At 39.3% G+C, this 18,693-nt stretch overlaps 2 protein-coding genes across 7 annotated transcripts in view; one reads left to right on the top strand and one right to left on the bottom strand.

Annotated features, from left to right (window-relative positions):
* Positions 1–9,883, top strand: slc9a2 (solute carrier family 9 member 2; the record flags this gene model as incomplete). Its single annotated transcript, XM_081367393.1, is given in 9 exon segments — positions 1–30; positions 32–89; positions 1,702–2,008; positions 2,010–2,160; positions 6,651–6,767; positions 7,119–7,209; positions 7,836–8,119; positions 9,570–9,676; positions 9,751–9,883. Coding segments are annotated over 9 exon segments (1,278 nt in total).
* mfsd9 (major facilitator superfamily domain containing 9) overlaps positions 8,600–18,693 on the bottom strand; it is a 25,228-nt gene continuing 15,134 nt past the window's right edge. For 5 of the 6 annotated variants that reach the window (XM_081368974.1, XM_081368971.1, XM_081368970.1 and 2 more), the window contains 3 exons: positions 15,813–15,942; positions 15,512–15,721; positions 12,342–13,331 (listed from right to left, as the gene is read on the bottom strand). In XM_081368974.1, coding sequence (XP_081225100.1) covers positions 12,478–13,331; positions 15,512–15,721; positions 15,813–15,942 — 1,194 coding nt within the window. In that variant the 3' untranslated portion in view covers positions 12,342–12,477. Of the gene's footprint in view, positions 13,332–15,511; positions 15,722–15,812; positions 15,943–18,693 lie in introns of all 6 variants that reach the window. The other variant, XM_081368969.1, reaches the window with a different exon arrangement.

Genomic DNA, 18,693 nt, shown 5'->3' on the forward strand with positions numbered 1-18,693 from the left:
ATGCTGACACTGAATTACCCCCGTATCCAGATCCCGGATCCCGTTTGAGATTACTTTATGGCTGCTGCTTGCTTCCTTTGCCAAAATAGGTGAGCAATCACATATTCTATGGAAAGCTGTTTTAATATATTCTTTTAAACTAACTAGTGTATTTTTGATGTTAGTAGCTTGGTTTTATTTATTTAATTTTAAATGACTGTTAAGTAGGCTACCAACTCTTCCAGTTTTACCAGTAGCCTATAGCATTTGTTAAACAATAGTAGCCTATCTCTGTTGTTACTAGCAACATTTCTCACTACAATAGTTTTTATTTATTTTGAAATTGTTTAGTCATATGGTTAGTCAGAGTGGTAACTTTATTTTGTAGTTAAATTAAAATGTAAGATAATAATATTAAAAATGTACTTATATAGGTCTATATTTATAAGACAGATCAATTACCATGGTCCCCTCTGATTAAATAATTTTCCATTATAACTATTTTAATTTTCCACAGTTAATGCATGAATGAATTTCTCTGACTCACTTTGACATGTTTGGGTAGGCTATATAATCACAGCCGTGCTGATATAGCCATTATCGCACAACTGCGAGTGTGATATCTCTTATATCCCTTACAAAAAATAGGTGTATTCAAGTGTTACTTCTTTTAATCTAAAAATAAGAAAGTACTTTGTCTACTTTTTGTGTACTTCTCAGAAATACACTTAAATTTACAGAAAAGAAACAGAAAAGTTTAAGTATGTGCACTACACTTTAATCTTTTGATCGAGATATACTTGAAAGTATAATTAAGTATTCTACTTAGGCTACTTAAGTTTTACATAGGCCTACTGTCTTATAAACTTACATTGTTTGAAAATATTGATTTATAAAGAAAATAGATATGTTCCTATACTGAGCATCTGAATTTTTGTGTAGTCCACTGGCAGTGTGGGATTTACTTCAAATCTATTTAATACAGTTAAAGGTTTTTCAAGAAAAAAAAAACTAAAAAAACTAAATAACACTTTATAAGGCTGTGAAAACACTAAAAGTGCTGAAATAATATATAAATACTAATGTTCATTTAATGAAAACTTACAAGTATAACTAAACTAGTAATTTACTGAGAGTATACTTCATAGTGTACTTTCATGAACTAAAAAATGTGCTAAAAATATTTGACTATATCAGTATGCAATGCATATAAGCTTGTTGTACAGTTGCAGTACAAACAACAAAACATATTGTAAACTAGTTGTGTACTCAAAGTTTACTACTGTTAAATTTACTTAAATGTTTACTTTCATACACTAAACAGGAGGGCATTTAGTCGCAAGCAGTATTGAAATAGTACACTTACAAGTACACCGCTAGAACATTGGATACTTACAACATAAAATATACTTAAAATATACTTGAACTTTACTTAAGTATAAGTAATAAAATGAACTTGATGTATACTTATTTTTAGTAAGGGAAACAATAGATTGGCGGTATGTAAATATAAAAGAAACAACCACAGAGTGTCTTAAAAAAATCTCTATTGTGAACTACTTTCTTCATCAATGGATTCAGACAAGATGAGTGAAACGATAAACATTCCCAGTGATTCTGTTGAAATATCAGCCCTCCTGGAAGGCCTCTCAGCCAATCAGATTTGAGGACCAGAACTAACTGTTATGTATTATGTATATGTATTGCTTTTTTTCTAAATAGGATTCCATGTCTACCATAAGATCACGGTCTGGGTGCCAGAATCCTGTTTGCTGATCTCCATTGGTCTCATAGTGGGGGGAATCATGCACGCGGTGAATGAGAAGCCACCGGCAGTGCTTACCTCCAGTGCCTTTTTCCTTTACATGTTGCCACCCATTGTTCTAGACTCAAGCTACTTCATGCCCACTCGGCCTTTCTTTGAGAATTTTGGCACGGTGCTGTGGTTTGCTGTTGTTGGCACCTTGTGGAATTCCATTGGCATTGGCATCTCCCTGTTTGCCATCTGCCAGATCGAGGCTTTTGGTGTACATTAACCTGCAGGAGAACCTCCTCTTCGCCTGGATCATCTCGACAGTGGAACCGGTTGCTGTGCTCACTGTGTTTGAGGACATCAGTATCCACGAGCAGCTTTATATTGTTGTATTTGGAGAGTGCCTGTTCAATGATGCTGTCACTGTGGTAAGTGATGTGTGTAATCTTGACATACATAACCAAATGAAGTGTGAGTCAGGGAAAGGGATTTGGGACTAAGAATAAAACACTTCTGAGCAATACACTGCCATACTCTCAATGGGAAATGTGCTTTAAACATGCTTTTATTTGGCACATCAGTCATAAATATTCTCTAATCAAGAGCTGTTTTTAAGATGTTGTGCCTGAGTAAAAGCGGGCAGAGATCCAGAGTTACGTCATTCATCAAAAAGTATCACAGTTTGTTTCAAAAGAAATATGCTGGTCTCCTTTCAAATCTTTCCTTAGTAACAGATAATCTGAAGTCCAAAACTCAACACACTTTAGTACTGTAAATATTTATTATTTTAAGGAATTTGTACTTATCAAGTATGTTTTGAAACTGTATGCTTAAAGCCTGTTCACACCAAGAACAATAACTATAAAGACAACTTAACAATAATTATTTAGCATCCATGCCAACACACAATATTGTTATGTTTATTATAAGCTTTTGCTGTAGTTTCAAAACTGGATTCTGATTCGGCTTTAAATGTTTTTATCATTCATCAGTTGGAAAAAAAAATCCTTCTGAAAGTGTTGTATTTGTGCATCAATTGTGTATTATGTACGTGTCAGTAGTTCCCTATCAGTCAGTCAGGTTTCGCATTGGGATCTCTCCTGAGAGACCAATCACCTTCGAGTGTTAATAAATTGGCGAGTGAGATTTGCATGGCAAGCCACTCCCTGTACATACCTGTATATAAGGCAGCGTGCAACTCACTCATTCAAGCTTTCGCTTTGAAGCCGAGCGGAGCCAGACACTTATGTAAATCATCTATTGTGTGAGCTGACAAGAGCAGGAAGCAGTTTTGAGTTGGAGAGATGGCGCATTCAGCGATGCTTGCAGTTAAAGGAGAACTCCGGTAAATTTTAACATTGAGCTAATTTTTTTGTACATTTGGAGTGCTGTCAATACAGAGAACAACGACAAAAATCGATGTTGCCTACAGGGGTTTTCAAAGTGGGGGCCGCCAGGGGGCGCCAGGGGGGCCGCAGCAAGTTGGGGAAAAAAGCGGAAAAAAGTAAAAAAATATATATTTATAAAAAATATTAAATATTTGCTAATATGAGTATTGTTATGAAATAACATTATAATAATTTGTTGCATAGCCTATCTTAACATTATACTTTTAATGTTAATATTTTAGAGATGAACTGATTGATCGGCTAGTGACAAGAATTGGCCGATTTTCACGTGATTTTCAGTCTGACATATGCCGATTCAAATGCACTCGGGCGCCGCATGAATAACATGATCGCGCAACATCAGCATCACACATGCACACAGAACGCACATGTAGGAAACCTTGTGAATAACCCCTCATTTACACCGCACACGTCTGCGGCGCATTACGGCTGCGACACGGCTACCGGAGCTGATCGCGCCCATTCTAGTCAATGCTGGTGTTTACACCGGCCGAGACGCGGCGCGTTTCAGAAGCTTCCCAGAAGCGTCTCTCTGCGCCGCTTCGCTAAATATAGGCGCCTAGTCTATTTTTGACGGACGCGCGTCCAAGTCGCACCGGAAATACAAAATAAAAGTAAAAGAAAACATTGTCAAATTCTAAATAAACACTCTGTGCAAACTCCCAAACGTATTACACACCAATATCCTTGGTAGAAACCATAGACTGTATGGTAGAAATCCAAAAATCAAGAAAAAACACGTCGGACAGGCAAATCACGTGGTCTCGCGCATCCACTCGCTCCGCTTCTGAAATGCTCCCGGTGTGAGTTGGCACCGCGTGGAGGATGGAATAAAACCTTGTCGCAGCCGTAATGCACCACAGGCGTTTGCAGTGTAAATGAGGGGTTACGGTCGTTTCAGACCGCGAGCAGCGCGATTTTTTTTCCGGCGTGCATGTTCAGTGAGTGCATTCACACCGCGAGCAGGAGCAGCGCGTGAGCGTCAAGCAGGAGCGTCGCGTGAGCAGCAGTGAAGCGGAGGGTTTCGGCGCCGAGTCTATTTTTGCTGCGCTGCTCACGCTCAATTAAAGTGAAGGCACACTTTTGATGGACAAAATAAATATGATTTCACACAAAAAGTACCTAAAATGCACATATTGCATGTTTAGTTAGTGTGTTTGAACAAGAACTGGAGTAGGATTTTTGCCTTCATTTTCTTTTCTGACATAGCCTACTAAAGAAAATGAAGACAAAAATATTTATAGAAAATGTATTAATTTAAACTTGTTTTTATTAATCAGTTTGGGTAAAAGTGGTGTTTTATTATATATAGGCTATATTGGGGCTGGAGGAATTAACGCGTTAATCTTTGCGATTAATTTGAAATGTTTAACGCGTTAAAAAAATAACGCATTTAACGCAGCACTTTTTTTTTGCCTCGTTTTAATGATTTCCTGTTGCGGCTGCTATTAAAAAGCCGAAAATATGTGGATCGGGTTTCATTCTCGAGCAGCTTTAATGAGCGGGTCTTTTCCGCTCCGTGTGCGCCGCCGCACTCTCCGTTCCGTGTGTGTGTGTGTGTGTGTCGGCCATAGGTGTCGGCGCGCTGCGCGTTCTGCTCTGTCGTTCACGGCCCAAACGCTCCAATCATGTACCGATCACGCACTGGAAAAGCAAGTCCGCTCAAATAAGGTGAAATTTCTCTCTAGACTTCTGTTTGCTGCGCTGTTATTCATGCTGGGCAACAATGTTAAAGGGATAGCTCACCCAAAAATGAAAATTCTGTAATTTACTCTCCCTCAAGTTGTTCCAAACCTGTATGATTTCCTTTCTTCTGCTAAACACAAAAGAAGATATTTTAAAGAAGGTTTGTAACTAAACAGTTGCTGGTCCCCATTGACCATAGTATTTTTTTTTCCTATATGGAAGTCAATGGGGTCCATCAGTCGTTTGGTTACCGACTTTCTTCAAAATATCTTCTTTTGTGTTCAGCAGAAGAAAGAAAGTCATAAAGGTTTGGAACAACTTGAGGAAGAGTAAATGAGGACAGAATTTTTAATTTTTGGGTGAACTATTCCTTTAAAATGACCTGCTCTGATCACATGCTATGTGTAATAATAGCTTTTTTAGGACTATAGTTTATTTTTATAATTAGTAAAAAAAAAAAAAAATTGAAAAAAAAAATCTTAAATTGATTATGTTGATTGATTATTGAAAAAGAATAATACATTGATATATTGATGTTTAATATTATTTTAATATAGGGCTATTTTCTGTTCCTTTTTTCTGGTGATTCTAAGTTTTAATTATTGATGATTACAAGCTTGGAGGAAATGCAATTAATTGCAATTAATTACAGCAAATTGTGCAAGTAATTAGTTAATTTTTTCTAATCGATTCCCAGCCCTAATATATATATATATATATCTGATGTTCACCTAGATGTTTTATTTATTTATTTCTACACGTGCCGTAGTATTGTCGATGGGTTCAATAACACATCCTGCAAAAGGGGGGCCTTGGCCAGAACCTAGTGGTATTTGGGGGGCCTTGGCATGGAAAAGTTTGGGAACCCCTGGCCTACACCATGTTATCCTCTTTTTAAAATTTGCACCCAGTGTTGACTTCAATGGGGCAAGTTTTAAACCTGCTTTTAGCCTCTTAACATCCTTGATGTGTCATTACGGTGTAGGGAACACCGATTTTTGTCGTTGTTCTCTGTATTGACAGCACTCCAAATGTACAAAAAAATTAGCTCAATGTTAAAATTGACCGGAGTTCTCCTTTAAAGAGCAAACTTGCACAGGTAAGTGCAGCGATTTCATCACTGGACGCTTCAACTATTAAAAGAGCAGTTTTCCCTAAAAGAGCAAGCATGGGTGACGTTTTGTCTTTTTCAAGATGGCATTCTACCTGTGTGTTTCTGGATGCGGTCGTTTCCTGGCCCCGTCTGACAGCCACGATCACTACCTCGTGTTTGGGCCATAAGCACGCTGAGGCAGCATTCGTTGATGAATCATGTGGGAGTCCCCTCTGTTATTCCCCGTTCTGGTTTCTCTGTACTGCAGAGGACCACTTCAGGTAATATTCAGGGTGATCATCGAAGGCTGTGGAGTTTCCGGGTGAGGCTGCTGGTCTTTCTCATGGGGTGATGTCCTTCTCCTGGATGTCGATAGCTGCATCGGAGAGCGAGTATGAGTCCTCCGGGGATGAAGACTCGCCTGTGCTGCCCCCATCAGGGAGCGCAATTCGAAGAGTTGTCAGATTTATCTGCCACGCCTCCCTCAGGCCGCCTCCAATAGGTCCCAAACATTATTGGGTCCGGAAACAAGTAGCCAATGTTACACTGAACAAAAACTACCATGTTTATAGAAAAGTTTAATGTTTTCTTGAATGATTCAGTTTTGTAGTATTTAGTGGAATAAGTAGTGGGACATAACATTGTTAATAATGTCCCTACTACTTTATTGTGCCTTGCAATATTTCACAAATTGTGATCTATATATTTTTTTATCCATTATGCTTAACAGACAGTGTCTTATACCAATAAGCATTCATTACCCAATGATATCACAGCCAGAGAGATCCTGATGAGACGGCACACAAGTTTACGTCGCAGCCTCAGAGCTGGAAGCTTCCATGGCACTGTATGTAACACTACATAAATTTATACAGAGCACTTATTTATACAGGGTAAAAGAATGATGAGATATAAGAAAAAACTTTTGGCTTTTGCCATTTAAATGCCATTTAAAGGGCACTTTTTGAATTTGAAGATCAGCGTAAATTGTACTAAAAGTCTTCCGGGAAACATGTAAATCTCTTCTGCTGCTTTTTCGAAGGGCAGTACTAAATACAAATTAATTGATATTTAAACAAAATAAGAAAAATGTTGACATCTTAATCCCGTTCCAAAGTTTTACTTTTTATTGTATATACTTCTTAATAGTCTTATTTTCTGTCATGTACCCTTTCCTTGCTCTTCTCTGCCACACCAGAATGCTGCAAAAATGTCCCAGAAGTTTTTGTCTCTGCCGATGGGTCAGAGTCTGAACTCTGGATTTCCTCCACGGAGATTCGGTCACACCGGTGAGAGAATATACAGTATAGCAGTAATTAAACCATCTCTAGTTCACAGTCTGGTCCTTGTAGCAAAACAGATTCAACATGTTTTGCATATAGACAGCAACTGACTTAGATGATCTCAGAGATTATGTACAAGACCTCAATTCTGTCTCTTCACACTGTAAAACTGTTCAGCCTGCATTTATTTGATCAAAACTATAGTAAAAACTATTTCAAATAACGGTTTTCTATTTTAATATATTTTAAACTGTAATTTTTTCCTGTGATGGCAAAGCTATCATTTTTAAGCATCATTACTCCAGTCTTCACTGTCACATGCTGGTCAAGAAACATTTATTATTAATAGTAATGTTGAAAACAGTTGTGCTGCTTACTATTTTTTGTGGAAACTGTGATACATTTTTCAGGGTTCTTGGATCAATAGACAATTCAAAAGAACAGTATTTATTAGAATTTGTTTTTGTGCTTTTTGTCATGTATAATTTGTCATGCTTTTCTAATGAACATCTAGTGCAGAGTTGTAAATATTACAACGATTTAGGTCAAGGGATTTTCATAACTATATTGATTTTAAGCATTTATATATTGACAGTAATATAGATAGTAATGTACAGTATGTTTTATCTTAGGAGATGGTGATAGAGAAACCGAGATTGACTATCCGTCAACCAGGCCTATGTTCAAGCATCCACAGAGATTGTCATCTAAAGCAGTGATGCCTCTAGCTTCCTCTGTGAACATTTTGGATGAACAAAATGAGGAGCAGAGGGACTACAGGACGTCACATCTGAGGTCAAACATCAGCCATTCAGGGCATCAGACCTCAAATCTGCCTTATGGCTCATCTAGAAACTATAGTGAGAAAGACTGTGAGGGTGGAGAGCAGCAATCATGGCCGTCTCCCCACACATGGGTACAGGAACCACATAATGATGTACAACAGCCTTTGATGAGGTGGCCATACTGATCTGTCAATGCAGATGGACTGCTATTATCTGTGGATGAGATCACACAACTTTGAAGCAAACTAAAACACTTACACTAGAGAGAAAGGGAAGAATTTACTCCATGTTAAACACAATCATAAAATATTCCTATGTGATAATTTACATAAAAGCTTTCTACGACACTAAAGCCATCAGAAATTGTGAAATATAGGTCTTACAACCACATTCTGTATGCTTCATGTGCATTTAAATTGAATGCATTGTCATTTTCATGTACAAGTTTTTTTTTATTATTTTTTAATTCACTGAATTGAATGTTAGTTTTTGCAAACTAAAATATTGCTATTCATGAGATTTAACTGGATTTAAGTTAATTACATTATTTAGGCACAAATAAATATAAATATGTGAAATGAAACAATTTATTGATCCATGAAAGTGGAATTCTGTGTAGGCACAAGCTACTTTTATTTTCATTTGTTGGAAAATAAAACATTATGTTCTTAGACCAAAAAAAAAGTGCTATTATGCTCAGGTGTGAACACAATTCCTGACATTAAATTTAAAGTAATAATTGTAAAACATAAATTCAGATGATGATAAAAATCTAAACAAAAACAAAAACATTTCCCACACAATTTTTGAATATTTTTGAAAGAAGTTTCTTATGCTCACCATGGCTGCATTTATTTGACCAAACGTGTAGTAAAAACAGTGTGAAATATCATTACAAGATATTTAAAATAACTTTTCTATTTTTAATATTGCATTTATGAATTTTTTTTTAAATATCTTCACTGTCACTTTTGATCAATATAATGCATCCTTGCTGAACAATATTATTAAACAGCAAACAAACAAACAAAAACATCTTATTGACCCCAGACTTGAACAGTAGTGATCTATTGTTTAGTATTTTGGTATAGTTTTATGGAAAACATTATTGCTAGCCTTTGGAGAACTACAGAAGGAAGTGCGTATTCTGAAGTACACCAATGATAAATAGTGGTTAAACGAGTATCAATGCCACAGTGAGGTAAAACTCAATCATGTAGTAAAGTTTATCCCTCCTAAAATGCTAAATTGATTTCTTGGAAGCATATAAGCCTTACCTTTCATGTTTATCTGACTTTTAGTGTGAAATTTGGCCAGGGAACCCGGATAAAAGTTTTTCAACGATGAATGTCCCACTTCTGGTGTTTTGAAATAGAATATCCTTGGTTCCCCATATAGGTTCACTTCAATGCTGCGATAGCCGTCGCTATGGGAACACCTTCGGTGTGACAAATGTCTGAAGCCCTTATACCATCACGCCATTAATTGGCCATTAGCGCTAAGCACTGCCCGGAAAAATCCGTCACGAATGCTTCATATCAATATGCTTCGTGCCATTTCATCAGCTTTCATTTCCTTCAGGAAGAGAATTTTCTGTTGCCCGTCGGAAAGAAATTCTCGTGTTCTAAGCCTATTTTAGAGCAGTATATTACTCCTCTCAGGCGGACATCACAGGCTATTGATTACAGGTGAGTGGTGCTTATAGAGGCCTATCTCATTGTTGTCTCTGTGATTACCTGTGTTTGTAAGTGTTGCGCTCTAGGCTCGCTCTCTTTCTGAGGAAAGAAAGATGTTCGTTCAACCCCCGCTGTTCCAGCTCTGCGGTTGCCGAGGCGCTGCACGAGCTGGATGCTTGCGGTGACGGCGATAAGCCCGAGCGCATGGAGAGTGAGTGAACAGAATTTCACTTTCATTTCTCTCTCTCTCTCTCTAGATCACATACTTTTCAACAGAGGAGCGCTTTATGAATCTGTTGGTTAACAGATCCAAGAGATCTAGCCTCACTGCCAGCCTCTATGCTGAGTCGTGATTAAGCTCAGAGGCTCAGATAAGTCCAACTAGGGGCGTTTTTTCGTCGCAAAACTATCACGACAGACACATCTCTCACTGACTTGGAGGCAGGCTATCATCAGGGCTGCCTGACTTTTGGAGTTTGGAAAGAGGCGCATTGTGACACATAAATTGTTTGGAGATGCTGGCTGTGTTTCTGGCACTCAAACGGTTCTTAACCCATTTGAGGGGTTGTCACATATTGGTCAGGACTGTCAACATGACTGTGGTCTTGTACCTGAATAGCCTAGGAGGACTATGTTCTCGTCCCCTGTGCAGGCTGGTGAGGCGTGTCCTCCATTGGGCGCAGGCCAAAAGGCTACACCCTCAAGCGGTGAGCCTCATATGACAGAAGTTCGGCTGAGCGGAAGTGGATTTGTTTGTTTCGCGCATGACTACGCATTGCCCGCTTTGGGTCTCCCTGTCTCCTCTGTCGCCACTGGGAGTGGATGCTCTGGCTCAGGAGTGGCCCAGGACCAGACTTTATGCCTTCCCGCAGATCCGACTGCTCTCAGCGGTTCTGCTCAGAGTACGGTCAGACGAAGTGAGACATCTGTTGATGGTGGCCCCGTTCTGGCCCGCTCAGATATGGTTCTCAGATCTGGTCAGTCTGCTAGTTGGCCCTCTTTGGGAGGTTCCCCTCAGGCCCAACCTGCTGACTCAGGCCCAGGGAATGATGGGTGAAACTATGGGTGTGGCCCCTGAGCAGAGCACGTTAATGTGTTCTGGTCTCTCGGCTGAGATTTCAGACGCTATTTATGACTCTAAGGCCCCCTCTATGAGGCGCCTGAATGCTTTTAAGTGGAAGCTTTTTGCCTCTTGGTGCAGGCAGTGTGACCTGGACCTAGTTCATTGCCCTGTAGGTTCAATACTGCATTTCCTGCAGAGTTGTTTTTTTTGGCGGGGGCAGCCCCTTCCACTTTATGTAGCAGCTATATCTGCTGAGCATGTGCCCATGGGAGGTGTTTCTGTTGGACGTCACTCCCTGGTTTCCCGTTTTCTGCAAGGGTCGAGACGGCTTAGGCCTTTCCGCCCTGCACAAATTCCTTCTTGGGATCTATCTATCTATCTATCTATCTATCTATCTATCTATCTATCTATCTATCTATCTATCTATCTATCTATCTATCTATCTATCTATCTATCTACTGTATCTATCATCCTGGAGGGTCTAGCAGGCCATCCATTTGAGCCATTGGAGTCGATGTCAGATAAGTTTTTGACCCTTAAGATGGTTCTTTTTGGTGGCTCTATCCTCGACCTAGGCCAAGGTACATTCCTTCGGTCGTGTCGTATTTTGCTTAAGCAGGTGGTCTTGGAGGCTTTTTCCCCTCCTGATTCGGGGACTGGGAGTGATGTACAACCTCTTGGCCTTTGCCCAGTGTGGGCGTTGAAGATCTATGTCAACCGCACAGTCTAGTGGCATAGATCTGACCAACTGTTTGTGTGTTTTTGCGGTAAAAACAAAGGAGCTGCTGTCACCAAACAGAGGATGTCTCATTGGGTGATCGAGGTAATCTCTGCGACCTATGAGGCGCATGGCATAGCTTTGCCTCTAGGTGTGCGTGCTCATTCCACCAGAGGAATGGCTTCTTCTCAGGCTCTCTTTAAGGGCTCTTCTTTGGAAGATATTTTTGTTGCGGCAAGATGATCCTCTCCGAACACCTTTATCAAGTTCTGTGGTCTGGATGTGAAGATGGATCCTGGTCCCAGGTTTAATTTGCTTGTGTGGGCTCTTTTCTCTGTCTTCCAGCTATCTTCAGGTATGGGAAGGCATTCTGGTATATCGTTCCCATAGCGACAGCTATTGCAGGATTGAAGTGAACCTATGAACGTCTCGTTTACTTATGTAACATTGGTTCCCTGAATAAGGAACGAGATGCTGCGATGCTGGCCTTTCCCATACCTTTCGATAATTGCTTCCTTTGTAATAGAAATCTGATGAAATGGAGCATATCATGCTGATATGAAGCATACGTGACATATTTCTTGGGTGGTGCTAAGCGCTACTGGCCAATAAATGGCATGATGGTGTTAAGGCTTCAGACATTCGTCACACCGAATGTGTTCCCATAGAGACGGCTATAGCAGCGTCTCGTTCCCTATTCAGGGAACCAGTGTTACATACATAACCGACATATTTTAAAGTAGTTTTGCCATTGGTGTTGGACCATTTAACAGCAAAATGTTCTGACATAAACATTCATCTTATTAGACTTTGCATCAAACTCTGTCAGTCTGCATTTGTACAGGCAGGTACTCTCTTTCAGCATGGCGGCACAGAAGGCAGCCTTACTGACGGCCGTCTCTCACATTGACGTCCTGACATTCTATAGCTGGTATACAGATCCAAACTCCCACAATCACATTACCTGAGAGGAAAAAAAGACAGCTGCCATCACAGTCCTTTATCTTTCCTTCACTTTAAGTGGTTTACACCTCATTGTTTGGGACTCTTGTCTTTAACCTTTGTCTTACTGTCCCACTTAGGAGTCCTCACGAATAGCAAGCCCACAGCTAGCAGACCCAGCACGACCCCCAAACTAGGAGGTCCACAGGGGCTGAATTCTTGAGCCAGACCAGACAGCAGTGGTGCGAAAACCCGTCCCACAGCTGTGACTGACTGTCCCGCTCCGATTAACGTCCCGCTAGCTTGGGCTCCCCCACGCTGCAGCTCCAAGTCGGTGATGCAAGTGCGGCCGATAGTGGTAGAGATTGCAAAGAACGTGGAGGTCAGCAGGACCTGCCAGACATTGGGTGCCGTGGCATACAGGAAGATCAACGTGCAGGTGAGCGCTGTAGAGTGCAACAATAAAGCAGACATGTTGTTGCCATAGAGGTGTGTTACGGGTCCCACCAAGCAGCCAGCAAGGGCTCCCAACATACTGCTGTAGCTGATCAAATATCCTGTCATCTTTGGTTTGAGCTGAAAACGTTCCTCCATGGCTAAGGAGAAGTTACTGTAGTACAGCATTATAGATACAGCCATTAGAAGCCGCACCAAGAACACGTCCCACATATCCGAGGATGCCACCATGCAGATCCGCATCCACACTGAGGTCAGCTGTCTCCAGGCAGACTGGAAGATAGACATGTCCCTCCAGCCCCATCCTCCATTTGCTCGACTATGGACTGCAGGTGCATCAGGATGCCGAATGTAGTTTTTGTCTAAGCAGTTCTGCTGGACTGAGTTCTTTAACCCATCATAGGTTTTGCTGGTTTTGTTTTTACTATTAGCATTTGCATCTATACGGTGATTTAGTGTCTCGCTCCACGGTAACATCCAGACCAAACCTGAGAAGAAAATATCTGGATAAGTAAACTGTAGTTTATGTTGCTTTGTAGCAGACATCTGAAAGGATCACTTGTGAAAAAGAAATGTACTAAATTGTATTAAATGTGTTAAAAGTGGGTCAAAAAAAACACTCTAAAGTTTTAAATTCAAACTATAATATATTTGAATTTAATTACAATTAACATGAATTAAGTGTCAGGAAACATTACATTCAATTCGCACTTAAAGGGTTAGTTCAACGAAAACTGAAAATTATCCCATAATTTACTCAGCCTCAAGCCATCCTAGGTGTTTATGACTTTCTTCTTTCAGCCAAACACAATTAGAGTTGTATTAAAAAAAATGTCCTGGCTCTTCCAAGCTTTATAATGGGAGTGAATAGAAACTGAGATTTTGAAGCCCAAAAAAGTGCATCCATCCATCATAAAAGTAATCCATACGGCTCCAGGGGGTAACTAAAGGCCTTCTGAAATGAAGCGATGCGTTTTTGTAAGAAGAATATCCATATTAAAAACTAGAATCTTTCGTACGCGAGTCGAGTTCCGGACGAAGGGTGACCTCTGACCTGACGCATGCATGACGTATTGATGAACGTGGAAGCACAGAGGATAGAGCAAAATAAAATACCGGTCACGAATTTGAAGTCTTAAACGAGAATTTTTAAAGAGAAATGTCGGAGGAGCTTGAGTTTGTTGCCCAGCTCTATTTGTTTGAACCGCGAGAGGCGTTTACTCTCGCCTAAGCTTAAGCTACTCTTATATCATACGTCATACGTCGGAACTCAACTCTCTTGACAACGCGCGGACAGTTTATAAAGTTAAAGTTGTGGATTTTTTTTTTTTTTTTACAAAAACACATCACTTCCCGCCTTAAGGCCTTTATTTACCCCCTGGAGCAGTATGGATTACTTTTATGATGGATTGATGCTTTTTTGGGCTTCAAAATCTCAGTTTCTATTCACTCCCATTATAAAGCTTGGAAGAGCCAGGATATTTTTTTATATAACTCCGAATGTGTTTGGCAGAAAGAAGAAAGTCATATACTCCTAGGATGGCTTGTGGATGAGTAAATTATGGGATTATTTCATTTTTTGGGTAAACTAAACCAAGTGAAAAAAACCTATACCAAAATGTATTTAAAATACATTCATTTCATACTAAGTATACTAAAAATCCATTAACATATTTACTGACATATCGCTTGAGACTTACTGATATAAATATTTTAATTAAACTTTATTTGGAGTACTTCTTTATTGCACAATGCACATTTCTTAATATTAAGCCTAAAATGTGTTTTAATATCACTATAAGGATAGTATGATCTCTGGAAAATATCAGTCTTTAAATGCAAGATATTTAAAGTGTACCTTAAGTATAGTTGCAATAGTTTCACTTCAGCACAATCAAATATACTTAAGTATATCTTTAGTTGGACCTCAGCACTATTTCTGGATAACTAAAGTGCATTAAGTACAAAATTAGTTGTTCCAATTTAGCAGACTTTAAGTATACCAATTTAGTACAATTTACAATAGTAAAAAGTACAATTGCAGGATATTTAAGTACATAAATATGTACATGTATTTGTAGCATATTTAGCATAAAACAAATGTATTTCAAATACATTTGAGCATAATTATTTTTCACTAGGGAACCCTTTTAGTATGATTTTTTTAAAGTATATTATTTCCATAGATAAAAATTCTGTAATCATTTACTCATTCTCATGTCATTCCAAACTCATGTCTTTCTTTCTTCAGTGGAACAAAAAATATGACATTTAGCAGAATGCCAATGCTGCTCTTTTCCATGCAATGACTGTAAAAAATAAGGACATGATATGGCTTCAAACTTGGCATATAGTTCATATACTGTACATATGAAGCACCTTTGTAATTCTTCATGGTCCTTTTGTGTCTTATTTGAAGTTTGAAAGCTTCAGCCCACATTCATTGAAATTGAATGGCAAACAGTCTTTAACATTTTTCCTTTTGTGTGCAGAGGAAGAAAGTCATGTTGTTTTGGAATGAGGTGAGTAAACAATGACAAATGTCCTTGGGTGAACTATCCCTAATGTATTACAAAACAACAGCAATCTCATAAAACATTGACTTGTCTGTACTTTTAAGGAATAAGTTACTTCCTTTAATCATGTGACTACAGTCAGTCTTGCTCACCTGCATTTAGAAAGAAAATGGCTGCACACACGAATGAGGATAAGTAAAACCCCCCCTCATGTTCAGTGAGATATCCACCCACCACTGGTCCCAGGATGAATCCCACACTTGAGGCTGCATTAAAGTGACCCATCACTAGAGGCCGTTCTTTCTCCGACACAAGATCTGACAGGAGCGCTCGGCAGATAGACAGGGAGTGTTTAAAGAGCCCTATCGACAGAAAAGGAAATCACATTAATGTGTGACTTGAAACAATGCACATCCTAATTTGCTACATGAACAAAAGTTCTCCACTACTCACCCACTGGTATCCTGGCCAGAACAAAGAGCGCAATACTAGTGGACAGACCCAGCAGGCCATATCCAAAGGCACTGAGCAAAAGGCATGTCAGTAGTGAATAGCGCCTCCCAACCACATCACTCCAACTTCCCTGCCGATGAAACAATATAAGATACAATGAAAGATACCTGTATATAAAAAAAGTCATTTTCAAATATTAGTCTCCATGGAGAAATAAACACAGAATTGCAGACTTTAATGCTAATCAAATTTCAGCATGGTTTTATTAAGGGTGTGTTCACACTTGTAGTTCAGTTCGCTTGGATCATTTGGTCCAGACCAAAAAAACACATGTAATCCTGGTCCACAATGGGATTTTAACACCGCACCTAGGGGTATAGGGATATGCTCACAACCTGGGGTGCATTTCCCGAAGCATCGTTGGCCAACTATGGTCGCAAGTTCATCGCAATGTCCATTGAACTCTATTGGTAACGACGGAACTTGTGACCATCGTTGGCCAACGATGCTTTCGGGAAACGCACCCCTGATTGGTCTGCTTTTATATTGTATATTTTGAAACGGAACTTACCGAATATCCAAAACAATGCTGTGTACTGGGATAAATGTGCTTGCTGAATGTGCGTAGCCTACATATGATGGTATTTTAACCAGCTGAGAACTCGTGAAGAGCTTATAAAATGTGTAAAGGAGTCAAAACAGCACCAGGAATCCCTCCATCACACACACAAGTCTCAATCTGCTGCATGGAGATTTTGTACCGAATTGTGATGGGCAACATCATGACTATGACGGGGAAAAAAACAGGTATGCGTAAGCATTCTGTCCATTTTAGGGTCGCATCTTGTGACATCATGTCCAGTTTTTGGTTCGTTTACATGTCTTTGGTCTGTGTTGCATTCATATTTCATATTTTATGCTAGGCACAAACATTTCAAATACTTTAGAAGGAATTATGAAATTACATATAAAGATTAACTTAATGAATTCCTACTTAAGTGGGTCAACTCTAAAGTTCGGCTAATTATTTAATATGAATACATTTTCATTTGATTGCAATTAACATGCAATTAAGCATCAGTAAACATTACATTACATTCAGTTACTTAAGTAGGCCTATAATCTTTTAAAATATTACTTCAGTTATAAATACACCTTTATAAAAGTATGCTATAGTGCACTTCTTTTCCACAATTAGGGTAGTAGCAGCTAATGTTAAAATCTTATGTAGAATGTGACCATGTAAAGATGCTGTAAGTAATGCTAGCTGTTTTGCTAAACAGCTAACCCTCTACAGCTACACCACTCTACAGTAATTTTAAAGTGATTGCAGTACCAGTTTTGGCCACAATCTTACATACGGTTCCTTTAATCCTAGCAAAACAGCTAATCTTAGCAAAATCGCTCACTCCAAAACCCTGCCCTCAATGTCAAACTCAAAGATTTAAAATGGCTGACATGTTGAGTACCATGGTCAGATTCTTTTTGTTGTTAACAGATCCTAGTGTCTTCAGGACAGTAGCGTAGCCACGAGGGGGCCGGTTAAGGAATTGTTGATTTGTTGCTCTAATTAATAGATTGAACTATGCTGCATGGTAAAACGCAAAATGCTTTTTCAAGAAATCACAGAAAGATGTGCGAGAAGGAGAAAAAGTGCTATCTACATCTGAGCCTACTTCACCTTTCCACAAGGAGACAGCGAGTGAAGCAGCACCTGAGGCTTAATCTTATTCAGTTTTTCTCCATTCACAGAAACGCTGCAGGTGCGTGATGTATCGATGTGCGAATCTTCATGTTCTGTTGTTCCCCCCAAAAATAAAATTCTGGCAATGCCACTGCTTCAGGACACTACCTATCACTCAGCTAGTATGAATTTTTTTTAACGTGCGATTCATTTCAGAACCTTTTAGTCAGATTCTTAGTTGTTTATTAAAGGTCCCGTTCTTCGTGATCCCATGTTTCAAACTTTAGTTAGTGTGTAATGTTGCTGTTAGAGCATAATAATATCTGTAAAATTATAAAGCTCAAAGTTCAATGCCAAGCGAGATATTTTATTTAACAGAAGTCGCCTACATCGAACGGCCCGTTTGGACTACATCCCTCTACTTCCTTCTTTAATGACGTCATTAAAACCGTTATTTGACTAACCTCCGCCCACAGGAATGCTCCCTCAACTCTACCGACATTCGTTTATGTACTTGCGCACTTCTAATAACTTACTGTGTTTACTCAGCTCTTTGATTTTCTGAAGTAAAACTGACGCTTCATCTTTTGTGTGATGTACAATAAACTTTATTAAACTCATCAGTATATGTTTGATCATCATTCGGACCTGGTCCGAAACAGCAGACTTGTAGGCTATTAATAAATAATGGATACATACAAGCAGATGACAAATACGTTATAATAACCGTAATTAAACTGCTAAACTATACCTGTTCCATCTCTATACAGCACTCTGACTCTGTAGGCATTATTGTCCGACTCGAAATGAACGCCGTTACTGAGAGTTTCTGATATTATCATCATTCCGTGAGATGAATTTGTCCTGAGAGACTGAGCACGAGCTCATGAAGCTCCGCCCCCTGGGTCGTCCAGCAGCAGCTTATTTGCATTTAAAGGGCACACACTAAAACAGAGCGTTTTTCTGAGCCCCAAAAAATGACAATTTAAACATGCTGTAAAAAATGATCTGTTGGGTATTTTGAGCTGAATCTTCACATACACACTCTGGGGACATCAGAGACTTATTTTACATCTTGTGAAAAGGGGCATAATACGGGACCTTTAAAGAAAAGCATTTCACCAAAGACAGCTACAATTTATAGCCTACAGGCAGACAGATCGGACCTCACAAATGAAACGGCTCAGGCTTGCCTGA

This window comes from Scardinius erythrophthalmus, assembly GCF_964197995.2.
Source record: "Scardinius erythrophthalmus genome assembly, chromosome: 6".
NCBI classification, from domain to species: domain Eukaryota; kingdom Metazoa; phylum Chordata; class Actinopteri; order Cypriniformes; family Leuciscidae; genus Scardinius; species Scardinius erythrophthalmus.